Source organism: Microcebus murinus, chromosome 1, assembly GCF_040939455.1.
Source record: "Microcebus murinus isolate Inina chromosome 1, M.murinus_Inina_mat1.0, whole genome shotgun sequence".
Taxonomy (NCBI): Eukaryota; Metazoa; Chordata; class Mammalia; order Primates; family Cheirogaleidae; genus Microcebus; species Microcebus murinus.
In genome coordinates this window covers 121,006,317-121,029,183 of record NC_134104.1, presented here as the reverse complement: position 1 = coordinate 121,029,183, position 22,867 = coordinate 121,006,317, and the positions used below count along the sequence as shown (strand labels likewise).

At 48.1% G+C, this 22,867-nt stretch overlaps 1 protein-coding gene across 1 annotated transcript in view; it reads left to right on the top strand.

Annotated features, from left to right (window-relative positions):
- EPHB1 (EPH receptor B1) overlaps positions 1 to 22,867 on the top strand; it is a 414,697-nt gene that overhangs the window by 134,840 nt on the left and 256,990 nt on the right. The window contains exon 3 of the mRNA XM_012787778.3: positions 16,406 to 17,087. Coding sequence (XP_012643232.1) covers positions 16,406 to 17,087 — 682 coding nt within the window. The remainder of the gene's footprint in view (positions 1 to 16,405; positions 17,088 to 22,867) is intronic.

Below are 22,867 nucleotides of genomic sequence, written 5' to 3'. Positions count from 1 at the left end.
GAGAGAAAGAGATGCTTCTCTAGCTTGCTGCATAAAAATCTTTGGAAGTTGTAGTGGTTCACCAGAACCTCACTGTCTGGCAGATTTACTTTTTTGCTCTTGGAAATGGCTTGCAGACTCGTTCATCAGCAGGGCAGGGCACACTTCTGTCCACAGACTCCGGGCGGGAATTCCAGAGGTCACCAGGCCCACCTTCCTTCTCTTGGAGTCAAGCTTGACCCTCGTTGGCCCAGACAGACAGGTGTCTTTCCTCTTCTCTCAGACTTTCCCTGGGAAGACAGTCCCTGCACCAAGTCCCTTGTCCCCAATCTTGGATGCCTTTCTGCAACTGGTACATGAGTCTAAGGACCCATCAGCTTGATGACAGCTCTTATCAAGTGCAAGGCCAGATGGCTCTCAGGGCAGCGGAAGGAAACTGGGCTCCTCACTCTGGCACCAGGGTGGAGCTGGGAGGTCAGCAGGGGCTTGTCACCCTGACAGCCTGAACACACAGCCCTCACACTGGCTGTCTTGGTGGAGAAGAGAATATATCATTGGGGAAGAAAAAGCTTTAGAAAGGAGGTGAAGCAGAATTAAAAGGCGAAAGATTTATATGATCTGAAGAGAAACTGGAGTATAAGGCAGAGTTAAGAGGCCTAGATATGATGAACAGGAGAAAAGGGATGAAGGAGGGAGGGCCAGGGCCATCAGGAGGCGAGGAGGGCTGTGAGCCTGGCTCCAAGAAGGGTGAAGGTAGCCTCTGTGGGAGGCCTCACCTCTGGTTACTACCAACAGTGTTAGAATAATTTGGCCCCCAATCCCACTATACTGCCAGCAGTATAAAGGTGTGAACCCAATATTTGGAATCTGATGTCCTGGGTTTATTTCCATCTTCTGCTAAGTTCTTTAACCTCTCTGAGTCCATATGCTGCCTTTATAACATGGGTAATATGAGATCTTATTTACAGAGTGATTGGGAGAATTAAATTGTATTTGCCTTTTTTCTTAGCTGTAAAGCTCAGCACAATGCCTCTTGCCCTAACTGCTACAAGTGGTAGCAGTGACTCTTGTTTGAGAGGCTCAGCTTACATGGGATGAGGGTGGGGCCTGCTGGAAGAAGGGCCCTGAAGATACAAGGTCAATGTTGCAGCGTTCTCTTAGACTGTGGTTCCTGCATGAGTAACATCAGAGTACACCCTGTTATTGATAGCGGTGTTATTATTATTGATAACTATTATTATTAATAGTCACCATTAATTAAGTACCAGCTGTGTACCAGTTAGCAAGCTTTACTTATATCACTTCACTGACTTCTCATCAGGACCCTGCGAGGCCCCTAGGCCTGCTAACCTCACTTTTGTACCTCTGCCCCAAAGCAGTGTGAGGAAGGTATCTCAGAGTCATAGACTGTTGAGGAAGCAGAGAAATGGAGCAGGGAGGAAGGGCAATGTGGAGAGGCAAATGTTTCCCAATATTCTGCAAAGGGAAAAGGTAGATTTGAAAGCCACAGGCCAATGAGTAGTGCACGTGGTAAGCACCTAGTGAATCTTTTTATTTTTAAAGCAAGCTCTATAGGAGGAGGTGGAGCAGGTGGTTTGTGACTTGTGGGGTTTGGTGCAAAGAGTAGCAAGTCCAGGAGGAACCTGGAGGGGGAGGCCCCACTCACAGAGCAGGCCAGCCGTGGCCAGAGATCCACAGGAGGATACAGGTGGTCCTGTGGATGGCTGGCTCCAGACAGTGATGGAGGAGCCTGGGGGCTCAGCTCCCATCCCCTAGGCCTTGGCAAGCATTCAGGAAGTGAGGACTCCTGGGAAGAGAGAGCTTTGAGGGGCACCAGGAAGTTGTTTTATTCCATCCAGTGGCTACAGTGACAGCTTGGCTGGACAGAACGAGCCCCTCTTCCATTTGAGGTACTCCTCTGCTGAGGGAATGGGGCTGGAGGTCTCATCTCCATGCCTGCTGTCCCACTCATCAGTCTTTCTGGTGGAGGCAGGCATGTCCAACACAGTTCCCTGTGTCACAAAGGACAGCCAACATGAAAGATGTGAGGGTCAGGATTTCGACTTCTCTTGTCAAGCTAGAGCTCTGCCTATAAACCATGGTGCCGAATGGCAATGGTCTACATTTGCATTTAGGTACAAACAATTCATTGTCCAACAAAGAGCCAGGGGCGACCCAGGTAGACAGTATTACAGGTGTGTGGCTGGCCACATCTTCATAGGGCTGACCACAGGATGACCTCAGGTGTTCATAGCAGTTCCAGCGCAAGGTGCAGGTGGTTGTGGCCCCACTGTGCACGGTGCTGGCCTGAGTGTATCTGCTATGATGGGCTTAATCTGGGAGCCAAATTTTAAAAGGGACACTAGAAAAACCGGAGTGTGTCTAGTGGGTCTGACCAGGGATCTTGTCATCCAAAGAATGTCCATGGTCCCGGGAAGCTAAGTCGAATGAGACTTAGCAAAGGAATGAGATGATTTGTCTCAGTGGCGGCAAAGTCCTCCATAGGCTCCTTGGGACCTAGCTCAAGCGACCACAGTCCCAGGAAAAAGCAGTCCCCTGACGTGGGTCACACATGGTGGCCACATTCCCACCCAATAGGAGAGCAGTGAGGAGAGGGGACAGGAGGACAACTCCTCTTTCCAGGCTAGATGGGCTTTCTTGCACCCTGAAAGAAAGAGAGACTGGGAATTTCATCTGTCCTGAGAGTGGGAGTGGAGGCAAGAGCTCCTGCCAGAGGCCCAGCCCTTTCCTTCTCCCAGGGCCGGCTCTCCTGTCTCCAGGGCAGCTCTAGCTGGCCACAGCCAGCAGGGCCCACGCTCAGTCAGAACTCCCTGAGCTGAGGGAATGAGGAGTCCATTTCTCCATCCCATAACCCACCATGGTGGGCCAGCTTCAGGCTGGCCTCTGCTCTGCACTCAGAACAGAAAGCCCTCCGCGCTGAAGGGAAATGGCGCCAGTCTCTCCCAGGGGTGACTCTCTCTCCTCCATCCGTGGAGCCCAGGTCTGGGCCTAGCAGTATTAAGCAGCTGGGGCCTGGGCCCCGCAGCTCCCACCCCTGCCTTGTTCGACAAGGCCCTGTTGGGCAGCAGTGAGAACCACATTCAGTCGACAGCTTAAGATAATCACATGTGTGAGGCACTGGGATAATGGCAGCTGAATACCCTGCCACCGTTGCCATAGTGACCAGCCAAGCACTGGTTCCCTCCTTTTTTTTTTTTTTTCCTTTCTTGTTTTCTGGACCTCCTTGTTATAGGGCTGGCTGGTGGAGTCGGGGTGAGTTTGAGAAATGGGAAAGAGGAGGAGTGGGGGAGGGGAGACCCTGAGGGGCAGCCCATTATATGCTCTTTAAATACCCCAGCTGGAGGTGTTTTAAATCTCAACAGAGACAGAGAGAAACAGTGTCTTAATCCCTAGCTCCCTGTGAATTATTTAAAGGGATCTTGTCAGAAGGATGAATTTGTCACTGTTGCAGTGTCAACAGCAGCAGCAGCAGCTGTCATAATGGCTGAGGACCCCACTCCAGGCAGGGCCTGGTACAAGAAGCTGCTGCCTGGTGGAGGTTACAGCGGCCTGGGGGTGTGGACGGTGAGCCCCTCCCGAGGCACAAGCCCGCATCATTTTCCCTGGTGTGCTGGCAGAAACCTGGGTGTGAGATGTGGCATGATACAAAGGGATCTGCTGTGCTGTATGGACCTCGGCCCTGCCAGCCTCACCCCTAGTAGTGTGACTCCCTAGCCACGGGGTCTCTGAGGCTTCACCTGGCCTCAAGGAGGAGGCATACCCAGCAGGCAGGACCACGGCCAGCAGCCCCATCTGCGTGCACTTGCACTCACACCCATGCACATAGACACCAAAGATAGGTGCACAGGTGCAGGCAACCCCATAGACAGGGAAGAGTCTTGGGTCATACACATTATGGAGGGAAAGCCAAGACTTTCAGGGAGAAATAACGGACCCATGCTAAGAGAGAGCAGATCTCCATGATAACTGGTTCACAAGGGGCTCTTACTTGGGTTTAGGCACCTTACAAGTTTAAGTCACCTTTAACTCTCACAGCTGCTTCCTGAGATAGGTACTAGTAGTACCCCTGTGTTGCAGAGGAGGAAACCAAGGCTCAGAGAGATTTAAAGACTTGCCTGTGGTCACACAGGTGGGTCTGGCTGACTCTATAGCCTGTGAACTTAACCCCTGTGCTAACTAAGCTCAGGATCCCTGTGATCTGGGTTCTGAGTTGAGCAGGTTAGAGAAATGCTTCTTAACCCCAATTCTTTTTTTTTTTTTTTTATAAGCATGAAACCTTCTTCCTAACAATCAGAGTATACTCCACGTGGGACTGCTTCCTCCACCTCCACCTCGATACAGTATTTCCTACATTTCTCTACTGCCCAAGTTTCCAAAGGGATCTCATGGAGCCTTTCTCTTAGAGACTGCCTTGGGAAACATGCATGTATGTTTGTCCCATTCCAGTTATGTCCCTCACCCCCCCACCCCCACCCCATCCCCATGCTCTAATTCATCCCAGGTAAGGGAGTCTTTGCTGTGAATCTGCAGTTTAGGGAATTCATTGCCTTGAGCCTCTGTGAGGTATGGAAGCCCTTTCGAGGTGTGGGCTTTCCGAAGCAGGGCTGACCCTGAGTCAGCTAGCCTTCTCCTTGGCACACCACACCTGGCCACAGTCATGAATAGGGCCCCTTCCTGTTGTCCCAGCCCAGCACATCTGGGAGGTAAATTAGGCATATTGGGAGGTGAGCTGGTGCTCGCCGTCCTCAAGGGAACCATTGAGTAAATCGCTGCCTTGGTTGGTTGGTGTACTAAATGGTAGATCCCTCTGGGCTTGTAGGAATTTATGCCCCACGGACTGTGTTTTACATTTTAATTAGCCCTCTAGCTTGCCTAATATCCGAGCTCCGTCAGGCTTAGTCTACTGTCTACACGGGAGCTTTGTTCTTGGGGCCCAGGCTGATTGGTGGGGAAGGCTTGGCAGTGGTGGCTCCAGCCCAGCCCTGAGCATCTGCTGCCCTGAAGAATCTCAGGCATCCTGTGGGCTCCTTGAGGTTGTGTGCTGCCCGGCCTCCAGTGGGCTTCTTGTTCAGAGAGGCAGCCATCTCGCCTGAATGGGCGATGCCAGGGAAGTTCCCTTATAGTCCCACAGGGCATGGTGGCAGTAACTGTTTACAAAATAGCAGCTTCCCCCAACAGCAGTTTGTGCCCAAATACAGACTGCTGAATGGGACCAAAGCCTGTAAGCTGCATCCAAATGTGTCTCCTTGTGGTCTGAGCTGGTTTCTGACAGTGGTCCAGGGATTGCCTGCTTGAGGGGGGAGCCTATGATGAAACAGCTCGGAGGAAGCCCAGGAGATTTCCAGAGGGAAAGGGAAGGGGGCTGCGGCCGGCCATCCCTCTGTGTCTGTGAGGAGAGGGAGCTCAGCCCATTAGTCCCTGCATTCTGCTGACCGCCGAGTAGGATTACTTAACTAGATTCTAGAACATGCGGCCTCAAGGCCACAAGAGGTCCTCCAGATCCCCAAGTGCGGCCCCTCGACCGAATCCAAATTTTACAGAACAAATCAGGGATTTGTAAAGTCAAAAGGCCAAACTCAAGGATCCAGAAGGCCACACATGTGGCCCCAAGGCTACACGTTCCCTAACCATGATCTATGTGATCTCCACACCCTGATTTTACTCAGCCAGAGGTGGATCCTGAGATTAAAATAATAATGATGATGATGATGATAACGGTAATGATAATAATTGGTACTCAGTGAGTGGTAGTTTTGTGCAGGCTTAGCACCAGATGAGTTACCGCCATGATCTTTCGGTTCTCACAGTAGCCTGCAAGGCAAACAGTATTTTGCAAATGAGGAAACTGAAGCTCACATAGTATCTGTGGTCACAGAGCTGTTACTGGCAGAGGTGGGGGCCACTTGCCCCCGGTACAACCTCTCTAATTTCATCTCCTTTCCGTTTCCTCTTGCTATTTGCTCTTCTGCAGCCACACTTGGCCTCCTGGCTTTCTCAGCGAATTGCCAGGCACATTCTTGCCCTGGAGAGTTTGTTCTTGTCATTCCTCTGCCTGGAATGCTCCTCCCCCATGCACCCTCCTGCTAGCTCCTGTATGTCATTCAGATCTCTCTGCTCAAAGGGAGATCTTCTCTGATGATCCCACTGCCAGCTGTCACTCTATTTCCTTACCTGCTCCTTAGTAGTTCTTACTGCTGCCTGACTTTATATTATTCATGTGTTTGCTTATTCATCCTCTGGTTCACTCTATTAGTATGTAAGGTCCGTGGGAGCAGGGGCTGTGTCTCTAATTCATTGCTGTAGCAACACCTCCTAGAACGTTGCTTGAGGATGTAGTGGATGTTCCGTTCTTTATTAAATAAATGCATTAAATGAGCTGGGTTTGAAACAAATCAGAAGAGCTGGGATCTTGTTAGGCTGACAGAGATCAAAAAAGTCTATTTCAATTATTTCTATCCCTGTTTAAAAAAGAGAATGTCCAGGAGAAGTTCCCATTCCTTGCCAGGCCCTGTAGAAATGGTTTGTTCCTGGAGGTTATTATGATGCAGCATCATGGTAGTCACTGGGTACTGGGGGGAGGCGGAATTGCAGCCAGCCAGGGAGGGGCCCACTACCAAGATCTTGCCAGAATCCATGCTTGGAACTATCCTCAGAGGCTCAAACTGGAATCAGTTTGAATTTCTTAACTTCATTTTGCAGTGGCCCTTCATTTTGGCCAATAATGTTATTTCTTAGCTTACTCATTCACCTCAGTCATCAGATTTGGCTCCAAATGACTTTTGCCTGTTTTTGAGATTCAAACCTACTCTTGAAGGTTAAAGAATGTGTCAGAGTTTCTGCCAGTTGTTCTAGAAGGCAGATGGACAGGTGGGTAGAACCCATGACAATAGCTTTGAAGGGGGCACAGTTCAAGTAGATAAAGGAGTTTCATTATCACTCTTTACACACATACACACAGAGACACACACACACACACACATACACACACACATACACAATCAGCCAGACTGCAAATAGTCAATACGTGCTATCCAAATGTCAACAGGACCTCTGGAGCAATAGATCTGCAAGCTCTGACTTCCAATAAGCAAGTCTAACAAATGTAGATCTTGGAAGGCCTGAAAGTATCTTTCTCATACATCAAAGTCATGGTCTGAAAGCCTGAACTAGTACTTTCTAATGGATGTCATTGTTTTCTTTATTATGCTTATCTCAAGGACAGGTGGTCCATTTGTGTCAATAAGAATGCCCTTTCAAAGGATGTTAATATTTTGTTGGTTGTGCAATGCTGATTCTTCTTTTCCCAAAGACAGATTAGCCTAGTGGCACCTGCAGCAGTGGTCCCTAGCAAAGTACCAGGGGCTGAGGAGGCAGAGAAATTACAGAACAGACCAGGGCCTTGCTTGCTGACTTAATCTTCCAGCGTTTTTTGAGGGCTAGGTGCTGGGAATATGGAGAAGAACCAAACACAGTCCCAGCACTCTAGGGGCAGGTCCAGGGGGAGCTGGATTTGTATTCTGAAAGCTCGTTGGGGCAGGAGAGTTAAGTATAATGACTGGGAGAGTCACTTGGAGGGTAGAGAGAATTCACTGGGGAAAGGGGAGGGGAAGGCAGAATAGAGGAACTATGAAGGAGACAGGAGACACAGGATTTGGTGGTTAATCCTTTGTGATGGGAAGCAAAACCAAGAAAAGTGGGGAGGGAAGTGTCCAGATGCTTCTTATACATCTGGCATTGGAAACTGTGTAGTTGAGATCCATCCTTGGACAGAGATGAGACTGCAGAAAGCAAGATGGTGAATTCCAGGTGTTTATCAGGAGATGTCCAGCAGGAAGCAGGATACACAAGCCTGGGACACTGGGGACAGGTCCAGTTGGTGATGTACCCCATGGTGGTGGAAGTCTTGTATATGGGTGAGATCACCAGGATAAAAAGTGAAACAAAAATGGAGTGAGGATGGACCTCGGAGAAACCTGTGGATTTCACGGGTCCCAGACATTACTGAATAAAATGTTGTTGCATAATACCAGTGCTGTGAAGCTAAAGGCATGGAATTATTTTGCTTGTTGAAGTGAACTAATAAATTAGTCAAAACATAATTCCCTGTCCTCAAGGCGCTCACAGCCTGGTAGCAGGAACCAAAGTCACACACACAAAGCAATTAAAGAATAGTTCAAAACAGTATATGATCAAATGCTAAATTGTGTGGAAAATTCAATCATGCTTTAAGCAATCAGAAAAATGGTAGAGGAATATAAGCCGGGGAAGGCATTATGGAGGAAATAAGAGCCCCAGGGAGGGAGTAGCAAAGAAAACTAAGCCCTGCCATCCCTCAGCCGCCTGACTGGGGGTCGGCTAGGGAATGTCTCTGGGCCTCAGTTCACGTGTTGGTCAACATGATCTAGAGTGGCTTCCAACCATGTCTGCTGTTTCCCGTTTCTGTCTTGGAGCTCAGACGGCAAGAGGGTGGTGCAGAAGAGGGGCATTAGGGACAGCCAGAACATCAGCAACAGGACCAAGGGGCAGCAATAGGCATGGCTCTGTGTCCAGATGTGAGAAGATAGGGCCCAAGCCCAAATAGGGTATCACTTGCCTGATCTCTTGTCCCTACTTGCTGGCCAAACAGTGGGCCAGGGCATTAGTTCAGGCATGAGGTAATGCCAGCCCTATTGCATTGGCTATGGGAAGGAGGCAGACCAGATAGGAGGAATATGGATTGTTCTGGAAGAAAAGGCAAATTGTGTTGGTGAACTGGGTGTGTTGGACATGGAAAGCACTTTTTGACTATCTGATTGGCCACCAGGAAAAATCGAGTGGTCCTAGAATGCAGTCCTGAGCCCAAGATTCTGATCTTGTCTTTGGGCCCCTCCTGACACTCCCAGCCCTCAACCTCGGTCACGAAGATGCTTCCTTGGCCACTTGTACCTCTGGATGCCATCTTTGCCCCAACTTAGGCATCATTCACAACAAACTTTCTTGAGCAAATAATCGGCACTTGGGATACAGGGATAAAGGAGTGAGATGGGCATCCTTGGTACAAGGGACAGAGGGAGCAGGGCCGTGAAGTTGCCATGAGCATGCTGCTTGTGGATAATGGAGACCAAGCCAGCACTGTTGGGGTGTTGAGGCTGGTCCAGACAACAAAGTGTTGTTTTTTTTTTTTTTTAAAGCTATAGTAAGGTATTATCTACCTGCTATAAATTCACTAATTTTAAGTGTTTTAAAATGTTAATCAATTTAGTGATTTTTGGTAAATTGGCATAGTTTGTAACTGTCGTTACAATATCATTTCAGAACATTTTCATAACCCCCATCCCCAAAATTCTTTGCCAATTTATGGTCATTTTCTTTTCCCATCTCTGCGCCCAGGCAAATACTCATATTGTTACTGCAAGTGTTACAGTGGGTGGTCCTGAGGACAAACCAAGCGGCACACAGAGAGTCACACAGAGAGTCGGAGAATCAAAGTATATTTGATTGCTCAGAGGGGTCTCTGCACCAAATTCTGAGGCCCGTTTACCCAATTTTTTCCACTTTTATTAAGTTGGGGTGGTCCAAGGGGTGGGATATCAGGTGACTGACTAATGCCAGTCAGGTAATAGGTTAGTATTATGTTGATGCACCAGGTAATAGGTTAGTTGATGCATCTGGTAATAGTGTAGTTGATGCGCCAGGTAATAGGTTTAGTGTTATGCTGAGACCAGGTAATAGATTAGTTGATGGGCCAGGTAATAGGTTAGTATTATGCTGATTCGGGTCCTCTGTAAGTGGTAGGGGTCTCCAGCAGCTGATGCCAAGTAATAGATGGGGTTTTCCCTTATCATTATATCTTTCTGTGTGTAGGTCTGCCTCTTCTGAAAATTTCTTGTATAGAATCATGCAATATATGGTCTTTTGAGACACACAGCTTCCTTTACTTAGCATAATGTTTTAGAGGTTCATCATGTTGCAGTGCATACCAGTACTTCATTTTTTTTTTTATTTCCAGATAGTATTCCATTGTAGGGCACATCATATTTTGTTTATTCATTCTTCAGTGGAGGGACATTAACAAAGTGTCTTAGGTGCCATATTATAGAGTCTAGTTGAGTCCAGTCCAAGAAAGAAGGACTGCAGTCAGATTGGCATGCAACTCATATGAAGCTTACTCCACAAATATTAATAAAAATGTACAAGAACTCTCCTGGATCTTATTTTCTTTTAGTCAACTTATTTCAGACTCTGAGTCCTCTATCCCTCTGGTTGGTGAGATTTCAATGTCAATTACTGGTTTTTTTCCACCAGGACTATGCAAAGCTTCCAGAGGTCCTACTCAAAGCACATTCTGAGAAGGTTACTGCATTGTCCAAAGACCAATGATGCACCTCTAGTTTTCTGGCAATGAATAAAGCTTGGGAGGTGGCGCTGGCTGCAGTTAATAATTTTGCACGTACCTAATTTTACGTACATGAAAGTATATCTGAGGGATTATCTTTGAAGTGGAATTTCTGGGTCAAAGGGTGTATGCAGTTATAATTTTGATAAATAAAGCCAAAATTCCCACAAAAGTTATCCCAATATGTCCTTTATCCAACAGTGTTTCAGAATTCTTATCTCCTATGCCCTTTCCAACACAGTGTGCTATGAAACTTTTGTTCTTTGACCTCTGCCCCCTAAAAGTATCATAATGTGGCTAATTACCATTGTTGTTATGAATGAGATTAAGCATCTTTTTATATATTTAAGAACTATATCTGTTTCTTTTTTAGTGAACAGTTTATTGATATCCTTTGGCCATTTTTCTATTCTGTTATTGATGTGTAAGTTCTCTTTATATATTAGGGGATATGAACACTTTATCTGTGATAAGTTACAGTTTTTTTCCAATCAGTTTTTCTTTATTTTCCCCCTGTTAACTTTGCTTATGGCTGTTTCTATGATGCCATTTTTTTTAACTGTATAGAGCTGAATTTATCAATATGTTAATTTATGGCTTCTCAGTATAATGTCACAATTACTATACATAAATTTTCTCCAAGGCTCCTTTTAGTATTTTTATGGTTTCATTTTTAATGTTTAAATCTTTGATTCACCAAAAATGTATCCTGGAGTAAGATATAAGGTATCAATGAAAGTTATGTTTTTTCCCAAATGACTACCCAGTTATCACTACAATTTCAAAAATAATTCACCTTCTCCTTATTGATTTCAGTTTTGGCCAACACTTGAAATATTGAGAGAAGCCACTGAATTAACTAATAAAAGATTTTAGCAGTTTACACTTACAACAAATAGGCTTGACCAGTGCCATTTTCCCCACTTTCTAACTAAGATTTAGCATCTTATCTTTTTAATTTTTTGCAAATCTGATAAGCAAACCATGGTGTTTTGCTGGGAGGAGATAATTACAGGAAGAAACACAGGAGGCAATGTGTCAAATGCCTAGAAGTGGAGGCTGAGAAGTGGCCTGTGAATGGAGATCTTTAGGAAATTGGCTTTGGGGCAGGAAGTGAAAGCACATTGCAGGACTGGAGCCATTACGGTGGTTGGATAAAAGAAAATCGGCCCTGAATAGGAAATTGGGCATCTATGGAGTAGCATATCCAGGACTGGTAAAAACTCCCCCTTCCTCAAGGAAGGAGAGAGGGAAAAGAGGAGCAGCCAGCATTCCTAAAGATCTAGGGCTGGGCACAGTGGCTCACACATGTAGTCCTACACTTTGAGAGGCTGAGGCAGGAGGATTGCTTGAGCCCATGAATTCAAGACCAGACTGGGTAACACTGCTAGACTCTGTCTCTACAAAAAATAAAAAATATTAGAGGGGTATGTTACCATACTCTTGGATTCCTAGCTACTTGGGAGGCTGAGGCAGGAGGATCACTTGACCCCAGCAATTTGGGGATACAGTGAGCTATGATGACGCCACTGCACTCTAGCCCAGATGACAGAGGAAGACCCTATCTCAAAAACCAAAACAAAACAAAAGATCTGGGAAGCTCAAAGCCTGGGGTTGAGGAGGCAGATCTGATGCCTGAAAGGGTGTTCAGGGGATACATGGCCCCTAGGGTCTGGTCTGTTCCCCCCATATCAGCTCAGTGAGGGACATGAGATTCTCCCCCCAAATGTCTTTTCAGCTTCCACCAATCTGTTTCAATTTACCATCACCCCTTGCCTGGACCACTACAATGACCCGCCCCCCCATTGTCCTGTCCGTACACTCAGGCTTCCCTCCACCCCTTCCCTCCACCCTGTAGAGACAGAGAATCTGTCTCTACAGAGAATCAGTGATCTTTTAAAAACTCACCTCTGATCACCTGTGTCTTTCCTCCCTAAAACTCATCAATTTCTAGTTACGCTTAGGATGAAATTCAAAATTCTCAGCTGGATTCACCTGTCCCTCAGTCTTATTCCTGCCACCGCCAGATGTTTATGACTCTTCTGTCACACAGCCTTCATTCCTCAGTGGCACCAGGCCACTTTTCCCCACCACGGGGCCTTCGCACTTGCCTCGCCTGGGCCCAGATGCTTTGCCCCGACTCTGCCCCAGCAGACACACACTTCTCCTAGCTGACTGCTATCCATCCATCCCCTCTCGTCTTGGTGGGTCTTCCCTGACGATCTTCTGTATAGCAGGTGCACCCCCTCTCCTGGCACCCTAAACGTTCCCTCACAGCAGTTAACACTATTGTAATTATTTAGTTATTTTAACGACCGTTTTCTAATTTCTGTTTCTCTCACTAGATTATAAGCTTCATATTGTTGTATCCCCAGTGGCTAATGGAATGCCTGGCATAAAGCTAGCTTTCAGTAAATATTTTTTTTTCCATTGGTGAATGAACGAGGTGTAACTGTAAAGCAATGATATGGATTCCAAATATCACAAACAAATAGCAGTGTTTGTACCTCCCTGTTGGGAATGCCACTCCCCCCTTATCTAGATCAATCAAAATCTTCTCTTTCTTTGAGGCCCCCAATCCTAATTGCCACCTGCTCTAGAAACCTTGTGTACTTCTGTAGCACACTCTGATCACTTATTTCTCTAGCCCCTATGGCACCTGCTGACAGGCAAAGAATGAAAAGAGGGAAGGAAATTAATGTGAGACTGTGTGATGGCCTTTTCCCAAGTAACAGGGAGTCATTTTCCTCTTTCTCAATTTCTTTCAATTTCTACCCTTCGAATATACAGCTAAATCCCTCTAATGCGCTGGGATTCCCCCCCGCCCCTTAGGAGCTGTCATGGAATCAATTAGAGCTGCAGAATTTTACAACTTGAGGTCACCCAGGATGATTCCTGATTTTACAGATGAGAAAACCGAGGCCCGGAGAGGTTATTGTTGGAAACAGTTACTTCTGTTGGATCTTATAATACCAATCAGTGTCAATTTCTAAGATAAATGTTCTCAATACCCCAGCTCCACAGGAGTGGAGATTTTTACTGTTTATTAAAGACATGCTGGTGGTGATGATCTCAGGGCCAAGGTGAGCCCTGTAGGATGGTCTTCCTGTGCTGCTCCCACAGCAGAGCTGCATCAGTCTAGGGTGAGTTAGAGAACTCTGGCTATGACTGGGCATTGGCAAAGGGGCCCCACATTTGTGCTGAGACCCACTGGAATAATGCACTGTGAGACATGCTATATTAAACAATTGCAGAATAGTAAAAGGCGATCTTCCTCCAAAAGTCATGTAGGGTCAACTGGGAAAATGTTTTTTATTTTTTATTTTTATTTTGGCATATTATGGGGGTACAGATTTTAAGGTTTCAATAAATGCCCATTCCCCCCTCCCCCCCAAGTCTGAGTTTCCAGCATGACCATCCCCCAGATGGTGCACATCTCACTCATTATGTATGTATATACCCGCCCCCCTCCCCCCTGCCTAATACCCTATTACTGTAGTACCTAAATGTTTTAAAACAGCCATGGAAAGGGAGGAAGGTCTGAAAAATTTGATCTGAAACACTGTCAGCGACTTCTTCTCCCTCATATATTTTCTTTCTGGTTACAAAAAAACTAGGCAAGCAGAACACAACTTTAATAATCACATTTAAACAGAACATAACACAGCTTTCAAGAAGGAAGAAAAAGTGGTTCCTTTACATCTAGAGAATCAATAAGAAATTAAGCAAAGTCCAGGTGAGGTTTGGCAGTGTGAATTTATGCAACCTGAGCCAAGGGGTTGAGCTCTGTCTCCCTGGAGGCCATGTGGGAGGGGCTGGGAGCAGGGAGGTCCACGTGCCCGGTGGGCACTGCACAGGCGCTGTGTTAGGACTGCAGGTGCGGCACTGTGTCGATGCCTCGTGGCCCTCACGGGCTCCCCAGCTCCTGGGGGGGATGCCCCCATGTCAGCGTGAACATGTTCTTACATGTGAAGTGAGGTACATAGTGACGCGACAACACAGACCATTCGCCAAGAAGGGCTATCCAATCCAGCTTGGGGAGCATGAGGGAGGTTTTCCAGAGCTGGAGAAGAAACTTGGGCTAAGAAGAACAAAAAGGCATCCTAGGTAGAAAGTGCGGCATGAGCACCAGCTTGGAAGTGGGAAACAGAGTTGTGGGTCTGGGAGCAGGGAGAGGTGCTTGGGGCCAGTGAATGGCATGGTTGGGGATCTAGTGCTGGATGGGGCACAGGACGATTTTCAGTGGAAGCTGAGACTATCGAGGGCGGTGAATCTGTGTGGCCTGTGGACCCTAGAACTTGTGCAAGGAAAGAGCTGGTGAGGGAACTGGAGTCCTGTGGCTGCTAGGAGAGGCAGAGTGACACAGGGCCCCAGAGACTTCAGCTTGGGTGTCTCAGTGGTAAGGGCCCAGGCAGCAGGAGTGGCCGTGAGTAAGGTCACTTTGGAGGGTTAAGTGTGCAGGGCAGTTCTCCATGTGCCTGTTTTCCCCCTTTACACTATGCCTGGCATTTGGATGCCTGGGCACAAGTGTGAAGGACAGTCTTGCCTCCATCCTCCTGCCTCCACAGGGGGCCTAGCTCCTTGCAAGAAGTGATTGGAGTACATTTCTCATGCACACATAATTGGCTTTTAGCTCTATTAATGAGGAATACTAGTTTATATATTTAAACTCCACATTGTAAATAATAGGCAATTAGCCTAATATTTAAAGAAATCGATATGATTTGGTCACCTTGATCACCACTGCTAAGCAGTCAAGGATCTTAATCCATTTTCTTTTTCCATTTTAGGAAGTTTAGTCTATTCTCTCCCTTATTTACTTTAGACAAGCAGGACATAACTTAAACTTTATTCCTGGAGTACCCTCAGTTCTTGAGATCAGGACCCCGAGAGCTCCGACATGTGGGTAGCTGCTTCCTCAGCTCTTTCTCTTCCAGCACAAAGAAGAAAGCATGGCCCAACAACTCTTCTTTGTCCCCTATCCCAGAGAGCTCAGAAACTATGTCTTTGCAGATCATTTCCCCATCCCCTCAGCCCTCATTGTCTGTTACTAAAATAATCTTCTAGATTCTTTAGGTGAATTTCTTTGGCCACTCAAAGCACTTCATTTTAGCTCCTCTCCTCTCTGTCTCCTCTCATAGCCATGGGTGAATTGGAATTGAAAAATGTCTTTTTATCTGTAAATTGGGGATAATAGTACCTAGTTCTCAGAGATGTTGGGAATGTAAAAGATATCACTTAAATACATGTGTTGTTATTCCCTCTTCTTCCAATCTCCAGGGCTGCTGTCAGAGAACTCTTTTTTTTCTAATGTGAGCCATGATTCTCTCTCCCTTATAAAGAAACTTTCCTTACTCGTTAAGTAACCCCCTCCAAAATTTTCCTCCACATCTTTGCTTGAAATCTACATGCAATGGAACTTAATTTACTTCATTAACAGTTTCTCTTAGCAGCCTTCATGCTGACCAGTTTACAGTCTAGGTCTTTCAAAGAGGTTGATGTTATAAAAAAAAGTTTATGAGAATCTAAGTTTGTTGAAAAACTATGCGAAGCTTTGAATTCAGGTGCTTTTCAGAAATATATAGGAGTTTTACCGCAATAAGCAAATTGGGTTCAGAGATGGGGATTTCCAGGGTAGGGAGTGTCATGCAATTGGAGCCCTAATGCACAGAGTGGCTGTTAAGAGTAGAGCCTGTGGAAGGGAGGAAGAAAGTCCGGCACACATGCTGAAAGCTGAAGGTTGTCTCCATGGAAGTAGTAAGCCATAGTCACAACGTGAAAGAAGGCTTTCTTGGATGAAGTCTGTTAAATTTTGGGATGGGCTGCAAGAGAAATATGAAGTTTGCTTATAAGGAGATCCTAAAAATCAAGTTGGGGTTGGTTGTGTTCACTTATTGAGTCAAACAGCTGAACCAGTGAGCTCCTAAGGCCCCATTTAGCCTGGGCTTTTCCTCTGCTGTGCCTCTTTTTGCCTTCTCACTCTATATTTTGTGTTTTTGCATGCGTGTGCCTGTGGCCTGCTTGGTACAGTGGGAAGAAGTCAGTGGCTACGATGAAAACCTGAACACCATCCGCACCTACCAGGTGTGCAACGTCTTCGAGCCCAATCAGAACAACTGGCTGCTCACCACCTTCATCAACCGGCGGGGCGCCCACCGCATCTACACGGAGATGCGCTTCACTGTGAGAGACTGCAGCAGCCTCCCCAATGTCCCAGGCTCCTGCAAGGAGACCTTCAACTTGTATTATTATGAGACCGACTCTGTCATTGCCACCAAGAAGTCGGCCTTCTGGTCTGAAGCCCCCTACCTCAAAGTAGACACCATTGCCGCAGACGAGAGCTTCTCCCAGGTGGATTTTGGGGGAAGGCTGATGAAGGTCAACACAGAAGTCAGGAGCTTTGGGCCTCTTACTCGGAATGGCTTTTACCTCGCTTTCCAGGATTATGGAGCCTGCATGTCTCTCCTTTCTGTCCGTGTCTTCTTCAAGAAATGTCCCAGCATTGTGCAAAATTTTGCAGTATTTCCAGAGACCATGACAGGGGCAGAGAGCACATCTCTGGTGATTGCTCGGGGTACATGCATCCCCAATGCAGAGGAAGTGGATGTGCCTATCAAACTCTACTGCAATGGAGATGGGGAGTGGATGGTGCCCATCGGACGCTGCACCTGCAAGCCTGGCTATGAGCCCGAGAACAGCGTGGCCTGCAAGGGTAAGCCCCAGGGCCTCTTGAGGCCTCTGCTTCCTGCCCACCTGGGGCAGGCCGGTCTGCAAGGTTTCCCTGCCTCTAGCTCAGGGTCATACAGGAACAGAAAGAGCCTAATGGCTTATTATACAGCTCTGGAGAAACTCCATCCCCAGGGCCAGGCCCAATGTCTTTCCAATGGGGTCCAAACAGATTGTCCATATTTATTCTTGGAAGAAGAGATGGGGAGAATTCCAAACAGTGGAAAATTAATAATCAGTTGGTTATATTTAGTTTTGGGTCTCTCTTTCTCTCCCCTCCACTCTCTCTCTCGTTCTCTTTCACATGCATACACAGGCACAAGCTCAAGGGCATGGAGAGTTTGGGTTGCCATGGACAATCCACTCAAGGGTAATTGAGAAGTGACTGAATTTGGAAAATATTTTACTTCATTTCAGTCCAGCTCCCACAGCACTCAACTTGGTACTGAACCCATGTAGCTCATTAACTCAAAGCCCTCTGGCTTGGCTTTCTTTCTCCAGGGGCTCCATGCCAGGCCCTGGAAGGAGATAAAGCTATTAGAATGGGAGTGGGACTGTATCGTGTATTGTATTAAGTTTGCTCCTGAGCAACACAGAGTTTTGGGGTGTCAGGATTCTGTGTCCTCTCATTCTCTCTCCTCAGGCCTAGAAAGCTCATGTCCAACATGTGGCAGTAAGTATGCTGAACTGGGAGTGAATAGAAGGGTCTGGAGGCCCCACAGCTTATGTCTTGCCTAAGTGCATGGAAGCTGAACGTGGGAGAAATCCAGACTTGGGGAAGGGAAGACTTTCCTGTATTAAATTTTGCTTTTGACCTTCAAAGGTTCTGATTTGTTTAAGAGGAAGGCTTCTTATATGGACCTCAGAAATGACTGCATTGACCCTAACTTATCACTAGGGTTTCCCTCAGTACTTTGGAGTTTGAGGGCTGTATCAGCTCCTCCTTCTTCATCATGAGCCTCCTGCCAGCTCTCTTCACTGGTGTCACTCCCACCCTGCCTGTGCACCAGTCCAGCCCATACTATGTACTTCCCCACCTACCTGGCTCCCCAGACAGCTGCAGGTGAAGTGCCAGGCACAGGATTGCTAATGCCCGTGGGCTCTGCAATCCTTTAGGCTCAGCTAATTTCCTGGTCCAGAGCACTAACACAACCTTTCTGAGGCCTGCTGAGAGCAGAGAGCTGTGCCTTTGTGTCTTTATTGGATTTCTTGGTTATGGTACCCGTGAGGGATGGTGTGGAAACAGAGGGGAGAGAGTGCCAGATCCAGTGACGAATCAACATAGACAGTTTTAAAATCATCCCAGCCTGGTCCCACAGTGCTCCTTTTTGTCCCTTTGGGTGGGGGTGGCAGGGCACCCCCTTTGGTGTTTGTCAGAGTCCAAGTGGGGACCAAGGCACCAGGCTGAGTTCTTAAAGGTGCAGGTGCAGCAGCTGCCAGACATGCTTGCAGCCGCACAAGGGTAGGGTGATTTCTCTGGGCTTCAGAGAGCTGCCACACCATACTTGCTGGCTGTGGCCCTCTCATTTTCTCATTATAAGCTGAGCAGAATGGCAGGAACCAGAGCAAGCATTGATTGGTTCTGATTTAATTGGGACTCTGGGAACAGGCTCTCATTTCTTGGGGCTAATTGGAGCTTTTCTCTTTGGAGAGGTTCTGCTGTCCATGTTGCTAGTCAGTCACCTCCTGTGGCTATCCTGGGAGGGCCTGTGGGGACAAATATGTAAATCCAAGCTGTTTCTTTCCATTCTCCCTTCCCAGCCCTAACCCCTCCTCAGTTTGGTGGATATTCCTAATCTTGAGCTATCGTGAACCTGCCTTGACTTTACAAACCTGCTTGTTGCAAACTCAGGGCAGGGTGGAGGAGATGGGGAGCCCATGGCACTGTCCCTTTGCCATTTCAAAGGCACAGGCATTCACATTTTGGTGGCATGTCTGAGAGTGGAGAGTGGCAAGTCAGGGAGTAGCATGGGTCCTGTGGCCCAGCAGCCTGGCTGAGCTCAGTGCCCTGGAAGGGCAGAGAAGGCCCTTTCCCTCTGTCTTAGGAACTTTGAGCTACATCCTGAATTCTTTGCCGTTGGCTCTGCTGGCAGAGCCAGACCTCCAGGCCCAGAACTCACAAAGGGCTGCCTCGGGGATGGGAGGGAGCCCTCAGGCATAGATGGTGAACTTGGGAGGTCTCTGCACCCCTTGGTGGGAGGGTGGATTCCGCAATGCTTTTGGAGGAACTTGTGATTGGCCCCCATGGTGTGTTTTCAAGGGAAGACTTTCCACCCATTTTTGGTGCTCATGCTATACTGCTAGGTGGGCATGATATGGCCCTTCACAGTCACTTTGGGGTGGCTGTTTAGTACAGCCCATCCTCACAAGGCCAGGAGCAGGGAGAATGGTGGACGCCAAGGAATTGTGGGTAAGAAGCAGTGAACCCACAACAACTACTCTCTCCAACAGCCCTGATGTCCCCCAAGCCTGGCTGGGGGAAGCCTGGATGATTCTGTGATGCACACAGTTGTGTTGATTTCATACATCTTATTTTCTGGGTATGTGAAACTAGGACTTTGCAGTGTGGTGGAAAGAATACCCTTTCTGTCTCTAATTACACATTGTTTTCCCAGGAGGACAGGCTTTCGTTATGGGCAGGGGACCATATTCTCTTGACTTTCACTTTGCTTCTGCTAATCCCTCTTCTGTCAGAGTCATGGTGACCAGTTGCTTGGTTGTGCAGAGGCACCTGGAGACCAATTAGGCAGCCCAGCTGGTGAAGAGTGGTCCTGGCCCAGAGCTGTTCCTGCTGCAAGGAGGAAGGGTGGTGAGAAGAGAGGGATGGGAGGGTAATCAGGGGGAACTGTGGGGAGAACTTGAGCAGTAGGATGTGCAGCAAGTGGTTTACATATTTTCTGCAGCCTAAGGCTTTTCCTAACTCTTCCTTTCTGCCCATCAGGCAGAATCACACAGGCCTGTTGACCCTGACCCTGTCATGCATTTATCTCTATGAAATTATTAATTACTAGGAAAATGGCCCATCTACCCCAACTTCAAGTTTTGTGTTCATGCAATAGTGGATTCATGAGAAATCATAGCCCCATTCCACAACCCCTTCCCTGCTGAGATGGATAGCTAAGCCAGTTCTCTGTATAGGTCCCATGTGCCAGGGAGGCCGAGTTGGCACTCGGCAAACTTTCTCTCTGCTGTGAAGCCTAAAATACTGCATCAGCTGAGCTTAGACTGCAGCGAGGATGGTGGGGCTGGGACCAACAGCCCTTGGGAGGAGGCTGGCAGGGATGGGCTGCTTATCTGTCTGTAAGACACTCAGGGGTTGCAGTATCCCATGTGAGTGTCCACGGAGGGGTCCCAGCTGCTGTGATGGCCTCTAGGCAGCCAGATCCTAGCTACAGCACTGTGCCTATGGGACTCAGATCTGTCCTGCCCCTGAGTGCTCCCTGAGGGCTTGTCTTTTCCTTCCAGGACACAATCCTTGGAGTTTCCAGGAGGAACTGCCTCAGTAGCATGTCTCTTCAGCCATGGTGGGGACTTAGAAAATGGCAATGCTATGCATATTGCATAATCCTCCCTGCTGACCTCTCTTGCCCCTGCCCTTCCCCAGGATGGCCTCAGCACACTACTGCGGAGGGCACACACCAAGCCATGGTGTCCAGGTCTTCATTGTCAGGGGCTGTCACTCACAGGGGGGTGTAGGGGGTATGCCCAGGTGAAAGAGACCTAACGTAGAGACAGGAGCTGGTTTTAGTCTTGGCTCTGCAGTAAACTTGCTGGGTAGTTTTAGGTAAGACCCTTTTCATTGACAATCCTATCCATTCTGCCTACTACTTCTCAGGGTATGTGAAAATCAAGTGGGATAATAGATATGAGAATATTTTCTAAGTTGTGTAATGCTATGTATTATTAGGTGTCATTGTTAAGCTCTGAATTACTTATTAAGGGTATAAGATTAGGAACGAAAGTGACATGTGGTTCCCCCCCATCCAAGAATACAGTAGCGAGAGTCCTGAGCACTCCCTAATTACCTCTCTGCACCTGCCCAGGGCCAAGCTTCATGGCCATCAAACAGTTAAAGCAGCACACAGGAATGACCTACTATCCCTCAATAGGTCACCTGGCCAGTTAACAAATGCTTGAGAGGTGTGGCTCACAGTTGCTTGCCGTGAGGCACGTGGTCTAGGCAGGTGGTCTTTGTGAACTGGAGGTACAAATAGGGAGAGAAGGCTCTCCAAGCCTGAGAGAGCCATGGTCTTCTGAACTACCAATGTTTGACTCTGGGGGAGGCATGAGATCCCCCCTAGAAAGACTTCATAAAGTGACACCCCCAGGTGCCTCCTTCTGAGACCGTGATGGGTAGGTCTAGTGTGTGTCCCAGGCATGTGGATTTTTAGAAAGCCAAGAGCCCCAGGTATAAGCTGCAGACCGGGACCATTTATGTGGCTGGAGCCAGAAGAAAGGGGCCCCAAGGTAGGTCACTGAAGGTTTTCTTGGGCTTGTGGGATTTGTGGATATGTGGACCTGAGTGCCTGAGAGGACAAAGAAGGAGCCTGGAGGAAGGAACTGTAGAAGCAGGCTGGTGGTTGGGTGGGCCAAGCATAGGACTACAGGCCAACAGGAGGGAGATGTCCAGAACCTTGAGTAGAGGCTGGGGCCTGGGGAGAAGGTCGTGCAGGGCAGTGCTGATCAACCTGGAGTATCGACGGGCCACCTCAGCTAATAGGAGGCTTGAGAGGGTTCTGAGCTGGGGAGAGGGCAGAAAGCTGAGGACAGAGTGTCTAGGTGTTACAGAAGAGAAACCTTCCCTGCAGCTGGCCGGCACCAGCTGAGTCACTGGGTACTGTCCTCAGAATGCCAAGGGTGCCACCACTGGCCACAGGAACACGGTCAAACCTTCAGGACTCTCATTCCCTGTTTAGGCCTGCAAATCAGGGCTGGGACTGAGGGTGCTTTTCCAGGGGGCTCTCAGGTTAGCTGCGACCATTCCAACTATGGACACTGGCAGGGCCTTCCCAACTCTACAGGACAGAACAGTTCTCGATGTATCCGTTGCTCTGTTGGGTGCCTCTCTGGGAGCTGGGGCTGGTGATGGCACCGGCACTGCCTTGGGCAGCCTTCCAGGGCTCTCCTTGTGCCAGACACCGGCCTGCCCTTCCCGGAAGGTCTCCTCTCCTTCCTGGCTGCTTTGTTACTCCTCCTCCCTCTCCAAGGGGGGACTTAGTTCCTTGGTAATTTTCCACCTACATGTAAATTCCTTCATGCCTGGGAACCCAAGGGACATTTCGAACCTTTCAACAGTTTCTGCGCCTTTGTCAACTTGAGCAGCTGAGATGAGCCACTTTATAAGCCTGGGGGAGTTGAAATGAAAAATTTGCAGGATTCAAAAATGGAGAAAAATGTGTCTAATTTCACTCCTCTTGGTTAAAAAAGGTTTCCAGGTCTTGCTTCCATCTCCCTTAGGGCTTGTGGTCCCAGCTCCGAGCCCCCGGCTAGGCTACTGTGCTGGTAGCCACACTCGGGTGCACCGAGGAGCCCTCTCAGCCCCCTCTGGCCCGTCAGCAGTTGGCTGGTGAGCGAGAGGAGAGCCGCAGCCTCAAGCCCCGGGGAGACCAGCTCTGCTCAGGGCCAGGGGAGGCCAGGGTCATTAACACCGCAGCCCTGTAAGATGAGCTTCATAATCGGATTTCCCAACAGGCCACTTCATTTAGAACCTCCCGGGCCTCCTCTGCTCCCCGTGGTGGTCCTGCCCAGTGTCCTCCAGAGGGGAAT